Here is a 21857-nt window from a genome sequence, read left to right as displayed (position 1 = left end):
AGTAAAACCCTAAAAGGTCTTAAATAAACCACTACAATCCTTTTTGTAAGCAAAGAGTTTGTAAAACCAAATAGGTCTCTTCTGCTATATTGTGTGTCTTGTGTAAGACATCTTTAGGCATATGTCTTGTATTATTGCCTACTAAACGCATAAACCCAACCAAAGGTTATGCCATCGTCTTTTTGATAATACCAATAGCCACTACTTGATTGTTTTTGACATTGTGTATGTATCTTTTTTCCGGTATTGAAATGGTATATTTTTTTATTATTGAACGTCGATATGTTATTTTCATGATACATGAGAATGTTACAATATCCACCATGAGACGAGGGATCGTTATAAAATCTAACGCTATACATGAGAATGTTATAATATCTACCGTGATACGAGAAGTTCGTTATAATTACTTTTTTTTACTGGCTCACATATACTGTGGCCAAAGAGATAATTTGTTCCATAAATGGTTATAAATATCTATGTTGTACCGTCCTTTCAATACTAGGGTTCTTTCGTAATTCGTTCAATTTCTACATGAGACGTGGAGACGTTATAATACTTACCATGATTCGTGCGAACGATACAATATCTTGTTGTTGTTTTCTTTAAATAAGTTGACACTATGTACTTGTTCTACCGGACGTAGATCATTTTACCCTGACTTGTCGCCCTTAATTGGGACCCTTTTGTATAACTCATGACACTGAGGGAAATGTCCTTCACTGTAGTGAGAATTTTTGTTCTCTTCAAACAAACATGAAGCTGTGCATTCAGCAAATTTTTACGCTAACTGATACCTGTGGACTTCTTGTCAAGCGGACCCAAGAACCATCCACTATCCATTGACCATGGACTAGCCATCAGCTTCACTGTTGGTTATGAGGTATCGTGTCGTGGGAGTTAATCGAGACAGTGACACAAAACCACCTAAATCGTTGTCTGGGAGACGAATAAGAAAAACTCCCAGGTTTGTGAAGCTTGAGCAAGGGTCTGTCATGTTCTCACAAACTGTAGAAGATTAAAAACGACCCCCAATCTTTCACCAAATACACGTGAAAGATTAGATTGTTATTACTGTGTATTCTCCTTCACCTTTTCATCAAATTCATGTATATGTGTAAAGAGTTAGGAAATTTGCTGGTTGATATATTTCGTCCTCACATAGAGATCGAATTGAGAATTAGCTCAGTCACTATCAATTTTCGCTGCTCAAACCCTCCATCCTTCACCCTTCCATCAAACTCATGCACATTTGTAAGAAGCTAGGAAACCTGCTGGTTGACCACATTTCGTTCTCTGAAAGAGATCGAACGGAGAATCAGCTCCATCACCAGCAGACCTTCTCGCTCAACGCTTTTTTTTCTCATCCCTCATTATCTTTGAGGTTAATTTCATGAATCTGGAAGGTGTACCCTACGCACATAGCGTATCGTCTGTCTATAAGACAATCTTTATCCATGAAATTTGCTTCAAAAACTTCCTTTTTCACCCCTTTCCTAGGTAATCAACACATTTCTTGTAATTTTGAAAGTCGTAAGTTGTTATCGCTCAAGCGCTAACACCGGCCATGGAAGGCCAACTTCTTTCAGAAACTTGGTGTTACTACGGTACAACCACCTACCTATTCCTTGTAAATCAAATAGGTAACCTCACGCCAGTCGTGATAGTTTTTGTCTCCCCAATCTCGGGATACGCATGGTATAGTCAGCATATTAGATCTCTCTCTACTCTCTCCTCTCTAACCAACAACGTTTTTTTGTCTTTTTGTCTTTTCTCTTGAACACAATTTGTTTCTCTCCAAACGTTTTTTCATCATTGGTCTACCAGGCATGTAAACTTCAAGAATTTTGGCTCTAATAATAACCAATTCCCGGATTAAAAAGAAGACCAGCAGCCCCCCTCATCACCTGCAAGCTGAGCTTCACTTCTTTGCCGCCTTCACTTCCATCACTCACTTCTCTCCAATCTCTGCGTACCAAAAACACCCGACCACACCCAAATTAGGTGTGAGTCGTGCGTGCAGTAGCAAATCAAGTTGCCTCATCATTCAAACCACATTCAAAAGAACCAACCTCAGAGCATGCCAGCTCAAGGTTAGCTATGTTCCTGCAAATCAACTACCTGCCGTTTGTACAAATCAACCACTTGCCATTGTGCAATCAACTACTTGCCGTTTGTGCAATCAACCACTTGCCATTGTGCAATCAACTACTTGCCGATTGTGCAATCAACCACTTGCCGTTTGTGCAATCAACCACCAGCCATTGGTACAAATCAACCACTTGCCATTGTGCAATCAACTACTTGCCGTTTGTGCAATCAACCACTTGCCATTGTGCAATCAACTACTTGCCATTGTGCAATCAACCACTTGCCGTTGTGCAATCAACCACTTGCCATTGTACAAATCAACCACTGGCCGGCGTACAAATCAACCACTTGCCATTTGTACAAATCAACCACTTGCCGATGCGCAAACTCAACATAATAGCCATCACACGCAGCAATCATCAATCAACTTACTGGTATTACTCCATGTTATTACCAACTTCATTTCACCTTGACAACCACTGCCCCACCACATCAGCATAATGGAATTCACGCTGGTACAACAACAGAACCCGGATACTTCTGGCCCTCAGCATCACCATCTCTCAACCACAACCAAGAAGCACAGTTCAATTTCTATGGCCCTAGTGATACTTGAGTGCAATCTCAAATGGGTCAAGTTACAGTGAAAGTGTAACTTTAATAACTTCAGTGAAATTACGTCTACTTGGTACTCAACGAAAACTACGCTCTTCAAACTTAGCTTACAGACCGATGAAATTTTAGAGTCAGGTTGTTGTCTTTTCATCACTGCATAACCTTGTATGTTTGTCTTTCCATCACTGCATAACCTTGTATGTTGTTCTTGTCATCACTGCATAACCCTGTATGTTGTCTTTTCACCATTGCATAACCATGTATTTTTTCTTCTTTGTTTTTTTGTAAATCAACACTGTTTTTTTCTCTCTCTACTTCCCTCACGACAAGGTGAAGAGGATTTTTAGCGCCTAAAGCTTCATTACCACGTCGCCTTTTACTGGCGGAGGGGGAATGTGTTACGTAATACAAGTCACCCTATAAAAAGGATGCACACTAGCCTCACTTTCCCCTCGCAGCTAGTCGCGGCGTGTTCAACACAGCACCACGTGATCGCCACGGACCACCCAGGGTGCTCGCAGCTCAACACGGGCCGACCCCCGCCGCGCTTCCGCAGTGCAGAACCGACCTTGGTCATAGCAGCATTGTCGCTCGCGAAGGCAAAAACTACTCGCGAACATGACTTGCATAATTACGCGATAACGGACGCGATCTCGTTCCAGTTTCCTAACTAGATACATTTCGCTATCAATTTCCAATCATGATTATTATCTCGGCTCGAACTAAACTCAATGGAGTCCCGTTTCCGTGTAAAATCCCGAGTGCATATCATCACCTCAACAGTCCCGTGGCCTCTGAGCGCGGAAGACCTGGTCAACATGATGTACCATACCACATCTCAAGGCGAATCGTAAGCTTTCAACCTATCCCCTTTCTTGTGTTCAATTCTTGTAACTTCATGTAGAATCCACGCTTCATCCGGTCGTCGTCAATTTAGAGAAGAGAGTAGAGAGATCTATGTCAACCCTGTAATTTCTCGAGATGATTAATATACCTTGTGCCTTTCTACTCTTGTGTAATTATTGTGTGTTAACCTGTCCGACCTCCTAACCGATGGACGAGCTGATGATTAAAGAACTGCCTACCCCTGATAGTACACGAGTTTCATCTGCCTACCTTTTTACTGAGCTTAGCCAACTAATTACCTGGTTCGATTCCGGTTTTACCATATCTTAGCAACGTGGGAGATTTAAATTGTGAAAATTCTTCGGATGAATCTGATGATGATGTTTCTGAGGATCAAGTAATTGAGGAAGATACTGCATCAGCATCAGCTCCTAAACGTAAAAAAGGCGATTGCCGAGTGTGGGATCAGGGAGAATTTACTCCAATTTTGCACGATTTCGATGGCAGAAATTCGGGTATAATGCCCCATGTTACCCTGACAGAGAATTCTACTGAAATTGAGTTTTTAGAGTTGTTTTTTACAAAAGAAATTGAGGAGACAATTGTCACAGAAACGAACAGATATGCTGGCCAAATACGATTTACGGCAGAAAAATCGAAAATGGGTAGACACTACGGTAGCTGAGGTTTATATTTTTTTAGCTACCATTATGCTTATGAGCCTCGTCGGAAAAAATAGCTTGAAGAAGTACTGGACCAACAAACCCATTATCGATTCTTCAAAGTTATGTTTTCTCATTTTACTACGGTGCCTTCATTTTTCTAACAACGAAATACGGAATACTGAAAAATTGCATAAAATAAGGAATCTCTTAGATGGTAAAAATATTCAAAGGCACATTTTATCCCTTCCAAAATTTGTGCATAGATGAAAGTCTTTTATTGTGGAAAGGAAGACTGTCTTTCAAAATTTACATTCCCTTCAAACGCCATCGCTTTGGAATCAAGTTATTTGTTCACTGTGATACACTTACCGGTTATGTATTAGATATTATAGTGTATACTGGTTCAGAAACGGACATAAATCTGGATCCAAATATTGGTATATCTGGTTCTGTTGTAACTACAATGTTGAAGGACTATTTGGGAAAAGGTCACAGAATATTTTTAGACAACTGGTATACAAGCCCCACTCTCTATGATTATCTCGAAAAACACAAAACAAATGCTTGTGGTTTTTTTTTATTTATTGTTATTAAGTTTAATTTGTAGAACTCCATTTTATTTTTTTATTTTTTATATATTCAATAATATTGTTATTGGGTTTATAAAAACAGTTTATTTTTAAACAAGTTCTGCTGTGTAATTATTATTAAGCGTGACAGCTGTTTCGCCCTCTGAAGGCATTATCAAACTGTGGGTAGCCCACTTACAGACGATACATTTATATTATTTCTAGGTAGGTATTTTAATTTCATTTACTGATTTCTAAGTAAAATATTAAAAATTATTAATGGTTATTACCCCAGCAAAGTTTCCCCAATTAGTTATATACATTATTGAATATATAAAAAAAAAAAATATAAAAAAAAAATGCTTGTGGGACTGTGAGAAGTAATCGGAAACAAATGCCCAAATTCAGAATAGGCAAAATGAAAAAAGGGGAAGTAGAATTCTATCATTCTAATAATTTGATGGCTCTGAAGTGGCACGACAAGAGAGATGTTACTATGTTGACAAATATACATAGTAATAAAATGATTGTAACGAATAAAATGGATTACACCACAGGAAAAAACAAAATAAAGCCCGAGGCCGTAGTAGATTATAGTCGAAACATGGGAGCTGTCGATAAGGTGGATAGGATTCTTGGTTTCGTGGATAGTTCAAGGAAAACCATGAAGTGGTACAAGAAAATATTTTTCCGGTTGCAATTCATTCTGCACCGCCTAAAATCGCAAAAAACATTGTCGTTCAGCGATTTTCGAGAAAACCTCATAACCCAGTTAGTGGAAAAATACCACACATCACGACCAGTATCATCCGGAGGTCAGAGTATTTGACATTCCCACTCGCCTCTCAGAAAACACTTTATGAGACCTGTACCACAAACGACAGCCCAGAGTAATAGAACTCAAAGGAAATGTCATGTGTGTAGCCACACAAAAAATCAGCCAAAAAAGAGAAAAGATACGAGGTTTATGTGCATTGAATGTAATGTGACTTTATGCATATACCCATGCTTTGAAAACTACCTCACTAAAAAACAATACTGAAAAAAAAAAAAAAAAAAAAACAACAAACGTGGATACAATTTACTTCAATATATATATATATTGAAGTAAATTATAGGTTCACCTCCAATGGTTTACGATCCCTTCAATAGGCTATATTAGTTTTGTCTCTAACTTGTGTGTAGTACAAGTATTATTTTTACATTGCTAGATATTGAGAAAACTATGGTTTTGCATTTAATTTTTTTAAATTCGTATACTTCAAAAATGCTCACTCCTGTGATACAGTTTGCTACAAAAAAGCTCACTCTCCGAGAGGTTAATGTAAAAAAATGTCAACTTATGAGATTCCACAGAAAAAAAACCCATTGTTGTTCACCTACTTTCTCAATAATCACACCTTATTATCTGTTGATGAAATAAGAAACCTTGGTATAACCTTTGACACTAAATTAACATTCATTAAACATATTAATAATATAACCAGTAAAGCAATACAAATGTTAGGATTTGTCTTACGGATTTCAAAGGATTTTAAAAATTTAGAAACTGTCAAATTACTTTACACTTCACTTGTTAGAAGCCAACTAGAATTTAACACCACCATTTGGAGTCCTTACTACAGTGTAGAGTGAGAATTCCCTTGAGCGAGTCCAACATAAATTTTTACGTCATATTAATTTTAAATTGGGAATATTCATCAAAAACATTAATTACCCCTCTCTGTTACAATTATTGGGACTCGATACATTAAAAGAAAGAAGAATTTGTTTTGACCTATTTTATTTATTTAAAATCGTTACCAACCTGTTGAACTCCCCTGAACTTCTTTCGTTAACCCTTGAGACGTTGTTGATTTGCACGGATCGAACCTTCTATAAGCTTCCATTTTTTCAAAGACAATAACAAGCACTATTTCGTTCTCTTTCTGACATAAAAGAAATAATTAATTTTTAGATGAGAGGAAGAGAGATATATGCATTTTAATAATGTGCGGTCGTTCTGGGACAAATATGGTCTTAGGAGAGTATAATGCGCGCACGGCATTTGGGACTGTTTGGGTCTTAGATGGTCCCAAGGGTTAATATGTTTCCATGTACCTAGTCGATCAGTTCGTTTCAAATTACCCTATCATTGCAACAATACAGGATCTAACGCTGAACTCAATTCCATAATGAATCACCTACATGTACTTGGAAATAAATATGTTTTGGATGAACCTATAAACATTGCTAGTTTAACCTCATACAAACACTACTTAATTAAAACTGTCTGTCAGCGCTTCTCAGATTGACTATAATCATATACAGTTTTAAAGTATTAATTTCTTAACACTCATTACATAATATCCAGGATTTATAATATGTTGTGTTGTATTTATAATAACCTACTCATCGTACTTTTTTATGTTGATATTACTATTTCTATTGTTCTCTTTTATGTATTTTATATTTATATTTTTTTTAATCTATGTATATTCTGTATTCATATGTAAAAAAATTGTTATTCTTTTGTAAAAGCTGCTATAATCGGCGTTAATAAATAAATAAATAAATTTCGGGCAAAAGGCAAAGTGTTGGCACACACTTCTTACTTCATTCGCATTCAAACATACATATTTTAATATATGCACACATTCCTTGCCTCAACCACGTTCAACACCGAATCATACTTTTTTTATTTTATCAGTTTAAATTTGAATTCATTAAGTTTTAAATTCATGTTTACCATTTAGTTGCCTGAAACGGGCAAAAAGCTAGTATAAAGTAAAACCAAACAAATGGAACAATAATTGTATCTATTATCGATAACAAAATATTTAAAATATGTATTCCAATAGAAAAAGTACATTTTTACAAACATTACGTGAAAACAACATCATCGGCATACAATCATATTTAAATAATTCATAGAAACTTTCAGACACGTGGATAAAATACCAGGGCTGTAGAAGGTTAAAGCAACAGGTTTGTTTTTGATCCAAAGCAAGGAGAAATCGTCTCTATGTTATTAATAATCATCTCCTCGGGAGACAATCTCCTTGCAGGTGGGTCTGAGCATGATGGTGTGTTCGTACTGCGCCGTGTAACAGCCCTTGACGTCGCAGAGGGGAGGGTAGGCGTTGACTATCTCCTTGTCGCACAGGTCCTTGAGCGCCATTTGGTACTTGGTGGCGCCGGCGCGGTCCAGCCAGCGCTTGCAGAACGCCAGCGTGCCGAAATTGGAGTTGATCAGGCGCAGCAGATTCTTGGAGGATTGCAAGCGTAGTGGAATATACGGCTTGTCAAAGTCTTTCATGTAATGGCTGCAATCCATGTCATCGTGCACATACCCCTTCCCTGTGGAGCCAAATGTCTCGATGGCATAGAATTCATTCTCTTCCATGCGAGTTGTCTCGCCTCCCTTCACTATGGGGACTGTTTTCCCAGCGTGTATTCTGTAGGGACTGATGGAGTGTCCGTTAAGATTCCTGATGGCTTTGACCTGGTAAGTCTTGCCATCTATTTCCACTTCGTAAGACTCCATCACCTCCTGGATGGCCTCCCCGATGTCACACAGCCTGACATCGATGCCGGCAGCCTTGATACCCGTGTCGGTGGCCTCCTTCACGGCCTGTAGCAGCTTGTCGTAGCGTGGGTTGAAAGCCAGCGTGAAGGCACAGTCGATGATGCGCCCGTTGATGTGCGTGCCAAAATCTATCTTGACTACGTCGTCATACTCCAATACGGTCGGATCTCCTGCAAAAATAACACAATTAAATTTAAATAATCAGTGTGATGCTTGAATTTGATCTCGAGATTGTTCAGCGCAATTAATTGTAATGTAATGCTGTGCGGTGATGATAGGATGATCCAGGGTGGTGGTGGTGGTGGTGGTGGTACACAAATTGTATCATGGTTGATATAAAATTTATTTATTATTGCTTCATTACGTTATCGAAATAACTGCTACAGGCTTTGAAAATTGAAAGTTTATTTTAACAATGCTAAATATAGTACATAATACTGATAAAATTTAAAAAAAATAGTCATTTATTTGACAGTCAATTGATTAGGATTCCTATCAAATTTTAAAATTAATGGAGGACTGAACGCAGTTGGCGCTAACAATTTTTTTTCAAAGTAGCAAAGCTAGCAGTCCACAATGAGTGCTGATACCTATCCTGATGTATGGAAGTGAGGCATGGAGCTGGCAGAGAAAGAATGAAAGTAGACTGAATGCTGTAGAAATGAGAGCCCTGAGGCACATGTGTGGTAAAATCATGTATGACCTTGTGAGAAATGTGGAGATCCGCAAAGAGTGCAAGGCTGATGTAAGAGTAATGAGTAAGATTAAGAAAGGGACGCTTAGATGGTTTGGGCATGTAGAGCGAATGAGCGAAGAAAGGAGTGTAAGGAGGATATATGATGCAAATGCGAATGGTAGCAGAAGTCGGGTACACCCAAGGAAGACATGGAATCAAGTGAATGAGATACTTGAGTCGAACCATGTTAAGAGTCAGAATAACAGAAGAGTATGTATGAGACGATGTATGGATGTGACTGAGGCAAGGAGTGTGTGCCAAGACCAAGTTGTTTAGCGGTCTGTTCTCTCTGCCTACCCCTGCGTTGGCTAGTTAGTTAGTTATAACTCGAATCCCATGAAAATTAAGGTAAAATGTAACTCACAAACCCAAAAAAGTTGGGAAAGCTTCAATGGCATTTTAAGTTTTAAATTATCGGTGAACGGTTGCGAAAAAAAACTTAAAAAAGCGTTTATTTACATGGGTTTACGGGCGACCAAACGCGGACAGGTGGGTTACAGTTTAGCGAGAAAGCGTTTCATTGCATCGGTTCACGGGCAGCCAATCATGGGTGGTCGGAATCGTTCGGTATACAGGTGGTCAATCGTGGACGGCGGTTTATTTCAGGCAAAGTTACACATTTTAACTTAAACAGTTGTGAAAAACTGTTTCACGTTATTTTACCCACCTCTAATATGTACGGGTGCAAACAAATAATTCATCTTAATATTTTATAGCATGACTTGCAAAAGTGTAATTTAATAAAATAAATGCCATCTATGAACGCGTACATTATAACATACAACAATACTATGTCATCCTGAAAACAACCTCGAGAAATTGCTCTGTTATAATTTTTGCATTCTAAGTTTCAAAAGTGACTAAAAAACACAATTGCAGTACACAAATTGTCAGAGAACACTGTGCAATAAGCTACTAATACTCTAGTTCTGTGATTTAATACATCATAAGTTTATAAACCTGAAATAGTGAAACAGTGTTGTGACTCCTTACATATAAACACTGTGAAACATATACAGTAAAACTCGCTTAAGAAGTTCCCACTTAAGAAGTTTTCACGCTTAAGAAGTTTTGATTTTTGGTCCCTTGAAAATTCCATACAAAAAACACGATTTTTTCCCACATAAGAAGTTTTAGAGCTAAAACTGCTTCCCGGTTAAGAGGTTTTAGAAATCCGGCGGTAAAATCAACACAAACGAAATATTGTGTCGCAAAATATCTAAAATGAACCTTTTTCCAAGTCATAAATTGAAAGACGTTGACTGAAACCCATACCTAGTACCTGAGACCATAAAACCCTTTGTCGGCCGCCGGGCCGTAAGCCGTAACCTGCCGTAACCAATAAATAAACCAAATACCCTGTCTCCTAATCCCCTAACTAGGTAAAATAGCAATGGAACGAATAAACAATGCGGAATTATGTAACAAATATGCAAGAGTCTTTAAGGCCGAAATAACATGAAAGATTATATTAAACTCAACCTTAATGACAACGTGGGCTAGATCTACATTTGCATACATTTGACTCCTCCTTCAATAATCTTCTCTTTGATAATGAACATAGAGATGTTTCGTAATATTATTGTATAAAATTTTTATTCCATCGAATTTGTAAAACACGAAAAACTTTTGATAATCTATCGGATCACGGTTAATACGGAATATTTCACCTTTAAATACATAACAACATGATTATATGGCGGGGGAGATGGTAAAATATGCATTATAATTACGTTTTTTTCATTCAAACATCAAAAATTGCCGTGCATCATGTTTCATCTGACATTTGTCGTAAATTAAGTTTGAAGGTTAGGAAATGCATATGCATAAATTTAAAATGTAGATTGAAACGAAACTTCGCAAATGATTTTTCTAGTTTTTGGATGCATTCACAGATTATACATAATTCCAGCGTCAAACAGCTTGTATGATATAACTTTCTGATTCAAGCATCAAGCCATTTATTTATGTGCGAAATCGTAGCTATTCGATGTCTGCTAGTTAGGTAGGACCATAAATGAACCTACAGGTACATAATATTGAGCTGCGCATATTATTTTCATAAGGAATTTCTAGAAAAGGATTAAAATATCTTTAAAAATATACGATAGTCGACTGTGCCTGGCGAAAATACATCATAACAATAGTCTCTCAAATCTCAAATGCCATTGGAGCAAGCAGCAAGCGTGGAAAAAAGTTAAAGTCCGCCAACTAATAAGCAGTTTGCCGCGTAGACTTTGTGAGATTTTTCTGTGCAGTGCCATGGCAGGGTTGCAGTACGCAAACGGTTCTGAGGCAAAGAACCCGCTATCATTAGTTTGCGGTTAACAAAATTACTTGCGGTGTCCTTTTATCAAACCGCTTGGTAAAATTAACCACAACAAGTCTTTCTTTCTCCCTCAGTTCATATAGTAAACGAAAGCGTAAAAAAGAGACGGCGTATATCCACAGCTCTGTCTTCAACTGTCAAGTTAAGAGTGAGTAATCACTAACAAGTAAATATGTATAATCCATTGCCTTTACACCAATTTAAAATAAGATCAACAGTATGAACCTTTTGGAATGCTGCAACTTTTACTATCCGAATTCGAGTGGCTTTTTCGAGGGATGTACTTTAACAGTTTTAAAATTGTGTTTACTTTGTCCATAGGATGGTTTTGTTTTGATTTGTAATGTTTAGTCAAAATTTTACAACAAAAGAATTCAATAATAGAGTTGAGCAATCTACTATAGATAAATACTTCGAAAAAAATAATAATTTATATGTAGGTATGTACCTAAATAAACTTTTTATAATCAACTATGTTCTACCATTTTTCATTTATTTCACATTCCCACCTTTTTCTAAATACATATGTAATACTAATTACCATGATAACTAGAAGATGTAAATATATATATATTTTTTTTGACCGCTTGGATCATATGAGCTTGTTTTCACGACAATTTAACGTAGGTAGACATAGGAATGACGTATGCCCCGGACTCGAGTTATTAAATGGCTAAAATTGAATCCCACTTAAGAAGTTTTTTTTCCCCGGTCCCTTGGAAAACTTCTTAAGAGAGTTTCACTGTAAACAAAATGAACTGTGAAGGCTGTCTTATCACGCTATCCAAAAACGACAATGCACTCACCTGTGCCAACTGTAACATCTCGTTCTACAATCACTGCGTCAACATCTCGGACTCAAATTTCAAACGAATGGCAGTTAAAAATAAATTATCTTGGAACTGTCCGAAATGCAAAAGTTCACCCTCTTCATATTCCGGTACAGATACTGATGTCTTATTTGAACGAATCACCAAACATTTTTACAGAAAAATAACTGAAATGAAAATGTTTGAAGAAGAAATAAGCGAATTAAAGAGAAGTAGTGAATTAATCGGTAACCAATATGAAGACCTAGTCTCAAGCTTCAAACAAATGCAGGATCTTCAATAATAAAGTTCTTACGTGAGGAGAATGACAAGAAAAACATAAAAATCTCGAGCCTTGAATCCAGACTCGCAGAACTGGAACAGGATAATTTATCCGACAGTGTGGAGATGGCGGGTGTGGGGCTGCAGCCGGGCGAACATCCTAAGGAAGCTGTACTTAGGGGAGGTTGCTCGCTGGGACTATCTCTGCCACAACAGGACATTCACCTGGTGACCAGGACTCAAGACCGCAGGCGGAACACCCCACATCTCATTTAACAATCCAAAATCTAGGGAGTCGATTCTTTCACTAAAAAATGCAGCTAAAACACAAAACTCAAACTCTCCAATATACATTAGTGAAGTGCTCACACCCTATTATAAAGAACTACTGTGGAAAACAAAGCAAACGGCCAAAAAAATGCTCTACCAATTTGTGTGGTTCAAAGCCAACAGACTACTTGTATGCAAAGGACCCGGGGAAAAAACAATCCAAAAACACATATACCCTTTTCTAAACAATTTAAATTTCAAACGGTTACACATGACGATATTAAGAATACAATAAACTCATTGAAAGACACAAAGTCCGCTGGTATGGCTGGCATCACCGTAAACTTACTCAAGACACTTGTTCATGAACTATTGGAACCTCTCACTTACATAATTAACCTCAGCATAACACAGGGAATTTTCCCTAAACAATTAAAGCAAGGGATCGTTATACCCATATACAAAAGTGGTCTAAAAGTGGACATTAACAATTACAGGCCCATAACAATACTTAACTCACTCTCGAAAGTAGTTGAAAAAATAATGAACAAACAACTAAAATCATTTTTGGAAAGCAAGCAGCTACTCTCCGAAAATCAATTTGGTTTTCGGTCAAATAAGAGCACTGCCGATGCTATTATTGCTGTTACAGACTTTCTTGTTTCAAATTTAGATATGGGAAAAAAATGCATATCTATCTTTCTAGACCTCTCAAAAGCTTTTGATACTATCTCCCTTGACATTCTTATAACTAAATGGCATTGGTATAAGATGGAAAGACCTAGTATTTCTTCAAAGTTACTTAACTAATCGAACCAAAAGTGTTAAAGTGGAAAACAAATTCAGCCAACCCCTCCCTATAACCTACGGAGTTCCCCAAGGAAGCATCTTAGGCCCTACATTGTTTCTTATCTACATAAACGATCTTTGTAACCTAATGATAGATGTAAAAATTTTAAGTTTTGCTGACGATACTGTGCTACTCATTCAGACACTTGGTTAAATGCATACAAAATGGCTGACAAATCAATTAACTCTGTTAAAAAATGGCTAGATATTAACTCTCTTGAACTAAATACTTCCAAAACAAAATACATTACTTTTAGTATGAATATCATTGGCCAACCTAATCAAAATGTTGAAATAAAAGTACATGAATGTTCTTGTACTCACAATACATTCTGTCAATGTCCTTGCCCAGATCAAACGGACCGTATCAAATACCTTGGTCTTACATTTGATCAATATCGTAAGTGGAATACACATTGCCTACTTATCACGAATAAACTTAGAAAACATATTTATTTCTTCAAAAACATTAGAAACATACTAGACTCCAAATCTATGAAAATTGTTTATTACTCTCTTTGTCAATCTATCATTGAGTATGGAATAATTGCATGGGGAGGTGCAACACTATCAGGTATAGATTCATTATCGAAGGCACAAAAATTAATTATGAAAGTTATTCTTAAAGTTCCCTTAGAAACAAGTACTACAGATATATTGTACAAATTCCATGTATTAGATATTCAACAAATTTACACAAAAACTATCTTAACTCATCTGTTTAAAAATAAAACACATAAAATAAAATACCCAAAATATTGTAAACACGAGGCACAAAACCAAAAACTCATACAAACACAACATTTGGTCAAAGAAATTTAAAATACATTGCGTCTAAAATATACAATAACCTACCTGAAAAAAAACAAGATAATCGAATAATATTAACAAATGGATCATCGAAAAAGGTCGTGCAATAATTAGTCACCTCACCCAAATATAATCCTCTACTCATTATTGTTACCACTACATACCAACCTGAAAATTTGTCAAATATATTTTGCTTTATTGAAAAATTTACTTTATTTTAATATTAAAAAATATTAGTAAACTAGTCTGTCTCGGCACAGGATTTCCTAGTGAAACAGGCAAAGCCAAAAAAATATATGTAAACATTTTTATATAGATGCACATAATAAATAAAAAAAACTTATGTTAAGTTTAAGATCTCGTATTAATTCTAATATTAGACATGCATTATAACCGCTAATTACCATACATTGACATTCAACACCCCGATTCCGACATATTTAAGTTAAGCAACAAACAAGTAAAAAAAAAAAAAAAAAAGTTTAATAACTTGCCATTTTAAAATCATACTAGATTTGAATGGCTAGTACCGATATTATTATTTGGCCTACGATTGATATTTCGGGGAAAATTGCGGTCAGCGCAGCGCGGTGGGGACAGTGTTCAGAAATTTGTGGTTCAAGCAGGAAACTAGTGGAAACAAACTCACATTTGGAGTCGTTTTTGTGGTATAAGTTTTTTTTTGGTAAAATTTAAAATATTCAGTAGTAATGAAATTACTTTCAGTTGTTTATTGCCTTTTAAGCTCTAGAATTCTAGTCCATCCACTCACGGGGCAACCGAAACTAGACTGGTTGGTAACTGCCGATTGCAAACTGGTTGTCGAGCTTCTTTCACGGCTCAACACAAGTTTACGATTTCACAAATCTAAGCTTGTTTAACCATAGAATGAAGAACACTTCAGCTGTCATCTGTCACTATCATAATGCGTTAAAAAATGTGTCCCTAAAAAGCCTGTAGTAGTAAATACAAAGGAATTTTTCAACCTCATGAACAAATTTAATGTTTTCCTGCTCAGGCATAACGTAATCGGACAGCTTTTGAGGTACGGACAAATCGCAAATTTCTTGAAAACTGACATATCTGTGGATTTGCGATTGACAGATTACGTCGCCGTTGAAAACTGGTTGCGCCGTGTGAGGACTGCCATTTAAATACACAGTTGCCCCGTGAGCGGATGGTCTTAGAATGGGTTGTTTCACAGAATTTGAACTATTCATCAAATTTCAAAGTTGGTTTTCGAGTTGTTATTATATAATTATTAGCCCGTTGTTTCGCAAATCTGAAATAATAACAGAACTTGAATAGAATCTTCACAGAACTTGATAATGGACTTTGAAATTTCATGAATTGTTAAAATTCTCTGAATCAAGCCGTCCGAAATTATATATTATTTTTAAAGAAGGTTCATGGAATAGTTTGTGTAATTTTCATGTTCAACCAATTTGAGAAGCGGGTACGAGTACCGCACCCCAGGAACCATTTATTGTATAATTAACACCCCTGCCATACATCACCCCAAGTGGTTAACTACGTTTGGTGATGTGCAGCCATTTCAAGATGTCCAAATATCAGGGTATTTTAATTCTTTAATCTGGACTGACTCTTTAATCTGGAGAGCGCACATTGAAAATACGGTCAAATGAATACGCAAACTAATTTTCTTCTTGAAAGATATACGCAATATTGTTGATAAGAAAACAATTAAAATTGTATACTATGCTTTGTGCCATCAGTATGGCATACTTAGCTGGGGCGGTTCCACTAAAATTATACTAAATCTGTTAGCCAAGGCACAAAAGCTGTAATAAGAGTGATGGATAAAAAAAACCTTATATGTATCCATCGACACCCTTATTTAAGGAAACAAAATTATTAGACGTTAGACAGATTTATATACATGCACTCATAATGTACTATACGAACAATCCCCAGCTTCATAGTCTTGTAGATCACAGTTACACAACAAGACTAAGATCAGAACAAAGGATGATATGTAGTACCAAAAATTAATACATTGTTTGGACAACGTTTCCATGTATTTCTGGCTCCTAAGGTGTTTAATGGGTTCAAGCAGCAACAGTAAGGTTGAAACACACCCTCTTCAAAAGCAAATTACCGTATGGCTGATAGAAAGTGGCAGAACGAAATCGGAAAGCTTCCTGAATGAAATTATTGTATAACTGAAGAAAGACCCTTAAGACGATGCACTACGTCGTGTAATATTTTAAATTGAGTCGCTATCAATAACAACCCTTGCGTAGATGGCGATAAGGTTTAAATTCCCGCTTAACACCAACCGCCTGTTTTGATTTATGCAAGAAAAAAACATGGCCAAAAAGTGCCTTTTATTGTATTTTGTGGATGTTCAGGCATAAATATTTAATTTTTTTTCAATCATTTTATAATAGCATAATTTTCCACATTATACAATAAAATCATAACCGAAAATGGGTTCGTAAGTAGGAGATTTTGAACTTTAAAGCAGTTTTCATTGGCCTTTACATTATTTTTTTCTGGGCTTATAAAAAGACTTATCTAAAAAATACTCGATTATTTCAAAGGCCAAGATGTATTCTACTCGCAGTATTTAATTAAAGCATCTGAAACATTTCTAGGCGGCCAAATTTTCAAACCAAAAAGACATGATTTTGCATTACTACGTATGGCATCGCCTTAAGTGAAATTTATAATTTTTGTTTCTGTATTACCATTTGTATTACAATATAAGTACAACATTGTATTATATTCTTATTTATGTTACCACCATAATACGGGCACTTGCCTAGTTTAGTGTATTATTATTAATAATAATAAAAATTAAAATATAAAAATAATTAAATAAATAGTCATTTAAAAATATTACCATTTGTTATTTCGGCTACTGGCATTATACATAGCTCTCTCATTAAAAATTTAGGCGTATTAGATCTATCAAAAAATTTATATATAAAGATGCAAAAGTCGGTCATTTTGAATACATGTAGGATAACAAAAGATTTTTTAAATATTTATGCTGAGGGATCAGTAGGATTCATAGGCCCTGATAGGAGTTCTACCGAGTCGAACCCTCTGATATGAAAATATCTGGAGTCGGTGAATTATTTTCCCATTTGATCTCTGGTGAGTTGACGTGTTGTTCTTGTATTGTTTTGTATTTATTTTGCTTATATAATAAGTAGATAGTAACATAGTCCATCAAATCAAGTTAAACGCCAGGCCCAAATTCTCTAAAAACCTTAACATATTTTGGACCGAAATTTTTACCAATAACACTGGTTATTTTGATCCTATGTCTAGAATGTCTCAATCATACAACGATATTGCTAAAACATATTATATTACATACATTCGTAAATATGACTTGTTTCAAGAGATATCTCCACGATTTCTGAACCTAAAAAAAAAAACAATAAAAAACAAATATTGTTTGTTGATGGTTTGATATTTTCTATTAAAATCCCAGGAATTTTCCCATCCCTACGTCTATCTCTATCCATGCAAAAAACCTCAATCTTAATCTGCCAACAAACAAGGACTTTTGACTGTATGTATGCTCATAGCAAAATGAATTCTTGAACAGATATGTTATGTACCAGCGTTGGGTGTGTAGTGTGCAGCGCAATGGTTTCGGGAGCAGCCGGTAGGGAAGGCCAGGCCGGCCGACAGTCCATTCTCTCCAATCAGCCTTCTGGCCGTGTTCTCCAACTCCTCACAGATGGAGATCATGGACATACCGGGCTTTACCCAGTTCTTTATGTACTGCCTCGTCTGTTAAACAAACATACATATGGTTATTGTTGTACATAATTATATATATATGACATTGGGCAGGTGGTCTACGGATCTTCCCCTCACTGGAGTACCTGTCCCGTGCCAAACGGTCATTAAAAAATCAATGAATGTTACCTGTCTGTGAGCTTCTGCAGCATGCCTGACTTCATTGTAGATGTCGTTGTGCAGGCGGTCCACGGCTCTCTTTTCCTCACTGGAGTACCTGTCTCGCGCCGTCCTATCATCCATGCCTGTGGCGGGACCGTGCTCCATTATCTGCCCGATTGGGAACACACCTGTAAGCAAGTGTTCCAAGTGCCAACTAATAATAATAATAATAATTTTTTATTAATTTCTTACACAATTACAAATTAGGATTTAATACATATAAGAAATTAGGTTATATAAATTTTACAAAAGATGGTTAATGAATATATTACTAGTCTCACCACAAACTAATGTCACCAACAGACATCCAATTGAGAATTGCTCTATCATTTCGACAAGCCGGAGACAAAGCACGTGACCATGTTGTTGGCACCGGGAGAGTTCGATAATGCTTTGAATAAACTACGACATCGTTGACCGCCGAAGAGTAGACCAGACCTTCCGCAGGTAAAAGTAATGTTCGCTAAAGTAAAGCAACGGTCTGCAACACAGTCCACTGTGGGACTTTTCTGCGCAGGATCTGAATGTTCATTTTTAACCAAACTGCCTGGCGTAGCAACGCTACAAATGAGTGAGGTGGGTAAATTATATACACATCTGTAAAAGTGTAACAAAATATTAAATTTTGGAAACAAGCCTGAACTTTTGTTTACCCAATTTAGGATTTGTGGTAAATGGTTTTATGCAGCCAGCAATTTGCGCACCATTATAAAAAGGTCTAGTAATCACGTTGCCCCTTCTGCTCCGCGCCCTAGGTTTGTTCCCCTTTCCTTGATTGGCTGGCCTATCAATTTGAATACCTATGGTAACCTCATAATGGGATTGTCTTTTGTTAATTTTCCAACCATATTCATCTGTTCAAAATGTTTCAAAACATCAACAGTCTTACGAAAAAATGTTGTGAAAATTTTATTCAATTGTTAAAAGACCGTGTATGTGAAAACATTACTGATATAGAAACTGACATAAAATAATTCACGGAAAGATATACTCATTGTTTACACAGCCAAAGGGGATTGTTTATCTGTTGTGTAAACTTGAAATTTCTCAGTGAATTTTGGAATATTTCGAAGGTATTTTAAATGTGCTATATATATCTTCTTTTTTAAGACGTAAGAACAAATACCATAATAATAAAAAATTAAATTATAATGAAAAAAATAAATTATATTACATTAAATGTCGAAAACTTGAGAATGCGAAATTTTGAAAACACATTCCTTTTAATTAGGAATATGCAAGAAAACTGTCATCTCACATTTAATCTCGTTAATGCAATAAAAAAATTATAATAATTCCCAGAGAATAGCAACAAAAATGAGATTTTGAATTAATTGTTAGCGCAATATAAATGTTGATTTCTATGATTTATATTTACCTACACATACATAAAACATTTGTGTTATAAAAAACCTAACTTTCATAGAATAACAGTCAATTAAAGATTAATGTTTCTGTTATTTTTAGAAACCAGAATTTCACGCATCAGTCTACAGAAAATCTTTTTAGAGTCTCCGGTGTCAGAAAACATTTCCAGCAATTCCTTCCACACCCCCTTCTTCGTTGAATAGTCATCACTTCCCATATTGTAGGTAGGTCTTCTTTGCACTTGTCGATAAACAGGTTGCAGATTTAAAATGGAATGTCCATCACCAAGTCAAAGTTACCTTTGGGGAACTGTTGGGCAATGGGCACACTGGGAGGACCTGCGGGGTCAACAACTGGAGCGGCCGCCTTTGGCTTCTTTGGTCTCTTCTTCTTTTTCTTCCCCTCGCCTGCTGCAGTGGTCTCCAGCGCCTCGTCCCCATCAACATCAGCATCATCCTCAACATTTGCACTTTCCAACTGCTTTACTAATTCCGTTTCGGCTGCTGCTACATCTACTGTTGCTTCTGAATAATTCATACTCAAACATTACATTTCAAGAAAACAATAAAGATAAAAACAAACTTTGGAGAAAAATACAGGGAGCTTTACTGTGCATTTATTGAATTGTCGACGGATGTCCCATGCAACTAAGAGTAAGTAGTCGTGAAGCTAGTTGTTTATCAAAACCACAAAATCTATTAATGTAGTCAGCATTCCGTGACCATATTTGCACAAAGATCCAAATGTTTGGTTGTAAGCAAATTCTTGATAAATTTTGACTAATGCTAAACTGCAAATTTAATATTTTCGAAAAAATATTACCAGCATTATTTGTAAAAAATAAGCTTGAAAAAAACTAAAGGCGTATCTGACAAAAAATATTTACCGACTTCGCCGGCTGCCTTCTTCTTCTTTTTACGTTTTTTTTTCTTTTTCTCTGGATCTTGAGTTCCGACATCATCGTCCATGTCGTCGTCGAGACACTTTTCTACTTCGTCTTCTTTTTGTTTTGACTTTCCTATTTCGGCCTCGACAGCAGCCATGTTTACTAGGTTATGTTCAATAAAATGCGAATGGATACGGATACGAGGAAATCACCCGCAGGTACACGAAGGCAACTTAATAAAACATGCATTTCTATTTCTATGACTTCAGGCTTGTAAAAAGCGCCACACATCATGACCCCTTGAGTGGTTTATTTATGATAATAATAATAACTAGCAGTTAAAAACCCGGTGTTCTGTAAAAATGGTGTGAAATTATTATTTACGTAAATAATATTAAATATCAAAATTTTTTAAAATCATAAATGCAAAGAGTTGTTGTTTATTGTCATTAAGTTGAATCAAATGTTTGTTTTCATTTTAAATGCGTATTAAAACGGTAGTTTGAATAGATGAAATTGTACGTATTTATTATGGATTATTTCAAATGAAATTTTGAGCTATTATGCCGCCAGAGGTGCGTTCTGTAGGCCAATAGGGAAACTACTCCAGCGGCCGGTAAAAGAATGCGCGAAATTTTGTGCGAACGCTACGCGGAATTTACCCGAAACATATGATTTGAATTCGACCAATCAGAGGGCCGAAACCGTCCAGACGTTGGCGTAATAATACTATCAGATAAGTGTTTAAGTGTTTTATTATCTTTTTTTTGTAACAAATAGATATAATGATATCCTCACTGGGATCTCCCGTGCTGAGGATTTCATGTACATATTATGTATAATTTAATTATAAGAAAATTAATATTACAACAAAGTTACATATGAATTTAATTATGAACATATATCATGTAGGATAATTTTTTTTTAAAAATAATTTTAAAATAAGTAAGATAGTGTTTTTTGGTATAGTTCAGTTGATTCTGTTTTAGTCTGTGTTTGATATTAGTATATATTCTATTTCAGATCTCCCTATATTAAGTATTCATCTTTTAATTTGAGATTTAAATGTTAAAATGTTGAGGTTTTTGAGAGAGAGTGGTATTTTATTGTATAGTTTATGATATAAGAAGCTTTTTTGCCCAAAAGTTGTATTAGTAGTTATTTGTTGGATAAGTTTTAATGATGATCCGAAAAAGCCGAGGACAGAGCAATTCAAGAAAAA

The 21857-nt window shown here is 36.0% G+C and overlaps 1 protein-coding gene across 1 annotated transcript; it reads right to left on the bottom strand.

Annotated features, from left to right (window-relative positions):
- Window positions 1-7587: 7587 nt before the first annotated feature.
- On the bottom strand, window positions 7588-20842 carry und (methionyl aminopeptidase und). Its single transcript, XM_089634941.1, has 5 exons — window positions 20636-20842; window positions 20049-20273; window positions 18349-18509; window positions 18036-18210; window positions 7588-8524 (listed from the first exon to the last, which is right to left on the bottom strand). Exons 1-5 carry the CDS (start codon window positions 20790-20792, stop codon window positions 7797-7799), a joined length of 1446 nt encoding a protein of 481 aa, XP_089491067.1. The 5' UTR covers window positions 20793-20842; the 3' UTR covers window positions 7588-7796.
- Window positions 20843-21857: the final 1015 nt, after the last annotated feature.

Source organism: Hesperophylax consimilis, chromosome 1, assembly GCF_061612785.1.
Source record: "Hesperophylax consimilis isolate HC1 chromosome 1, BYU_Hcon_1.0, whole genome shotgun sequence".
NCBI lineage: Eukaryota > Metazoa > Arthropoda > Insecta > Trichoptera > Limnephilidae > Hesperophylax > Hesperophylax consimilis.
The sequence above is the reverse complement of the archived record's forward strand: the minus strand, read 5'-3'. Positions and strand labels throughout refer to the sequence as shown.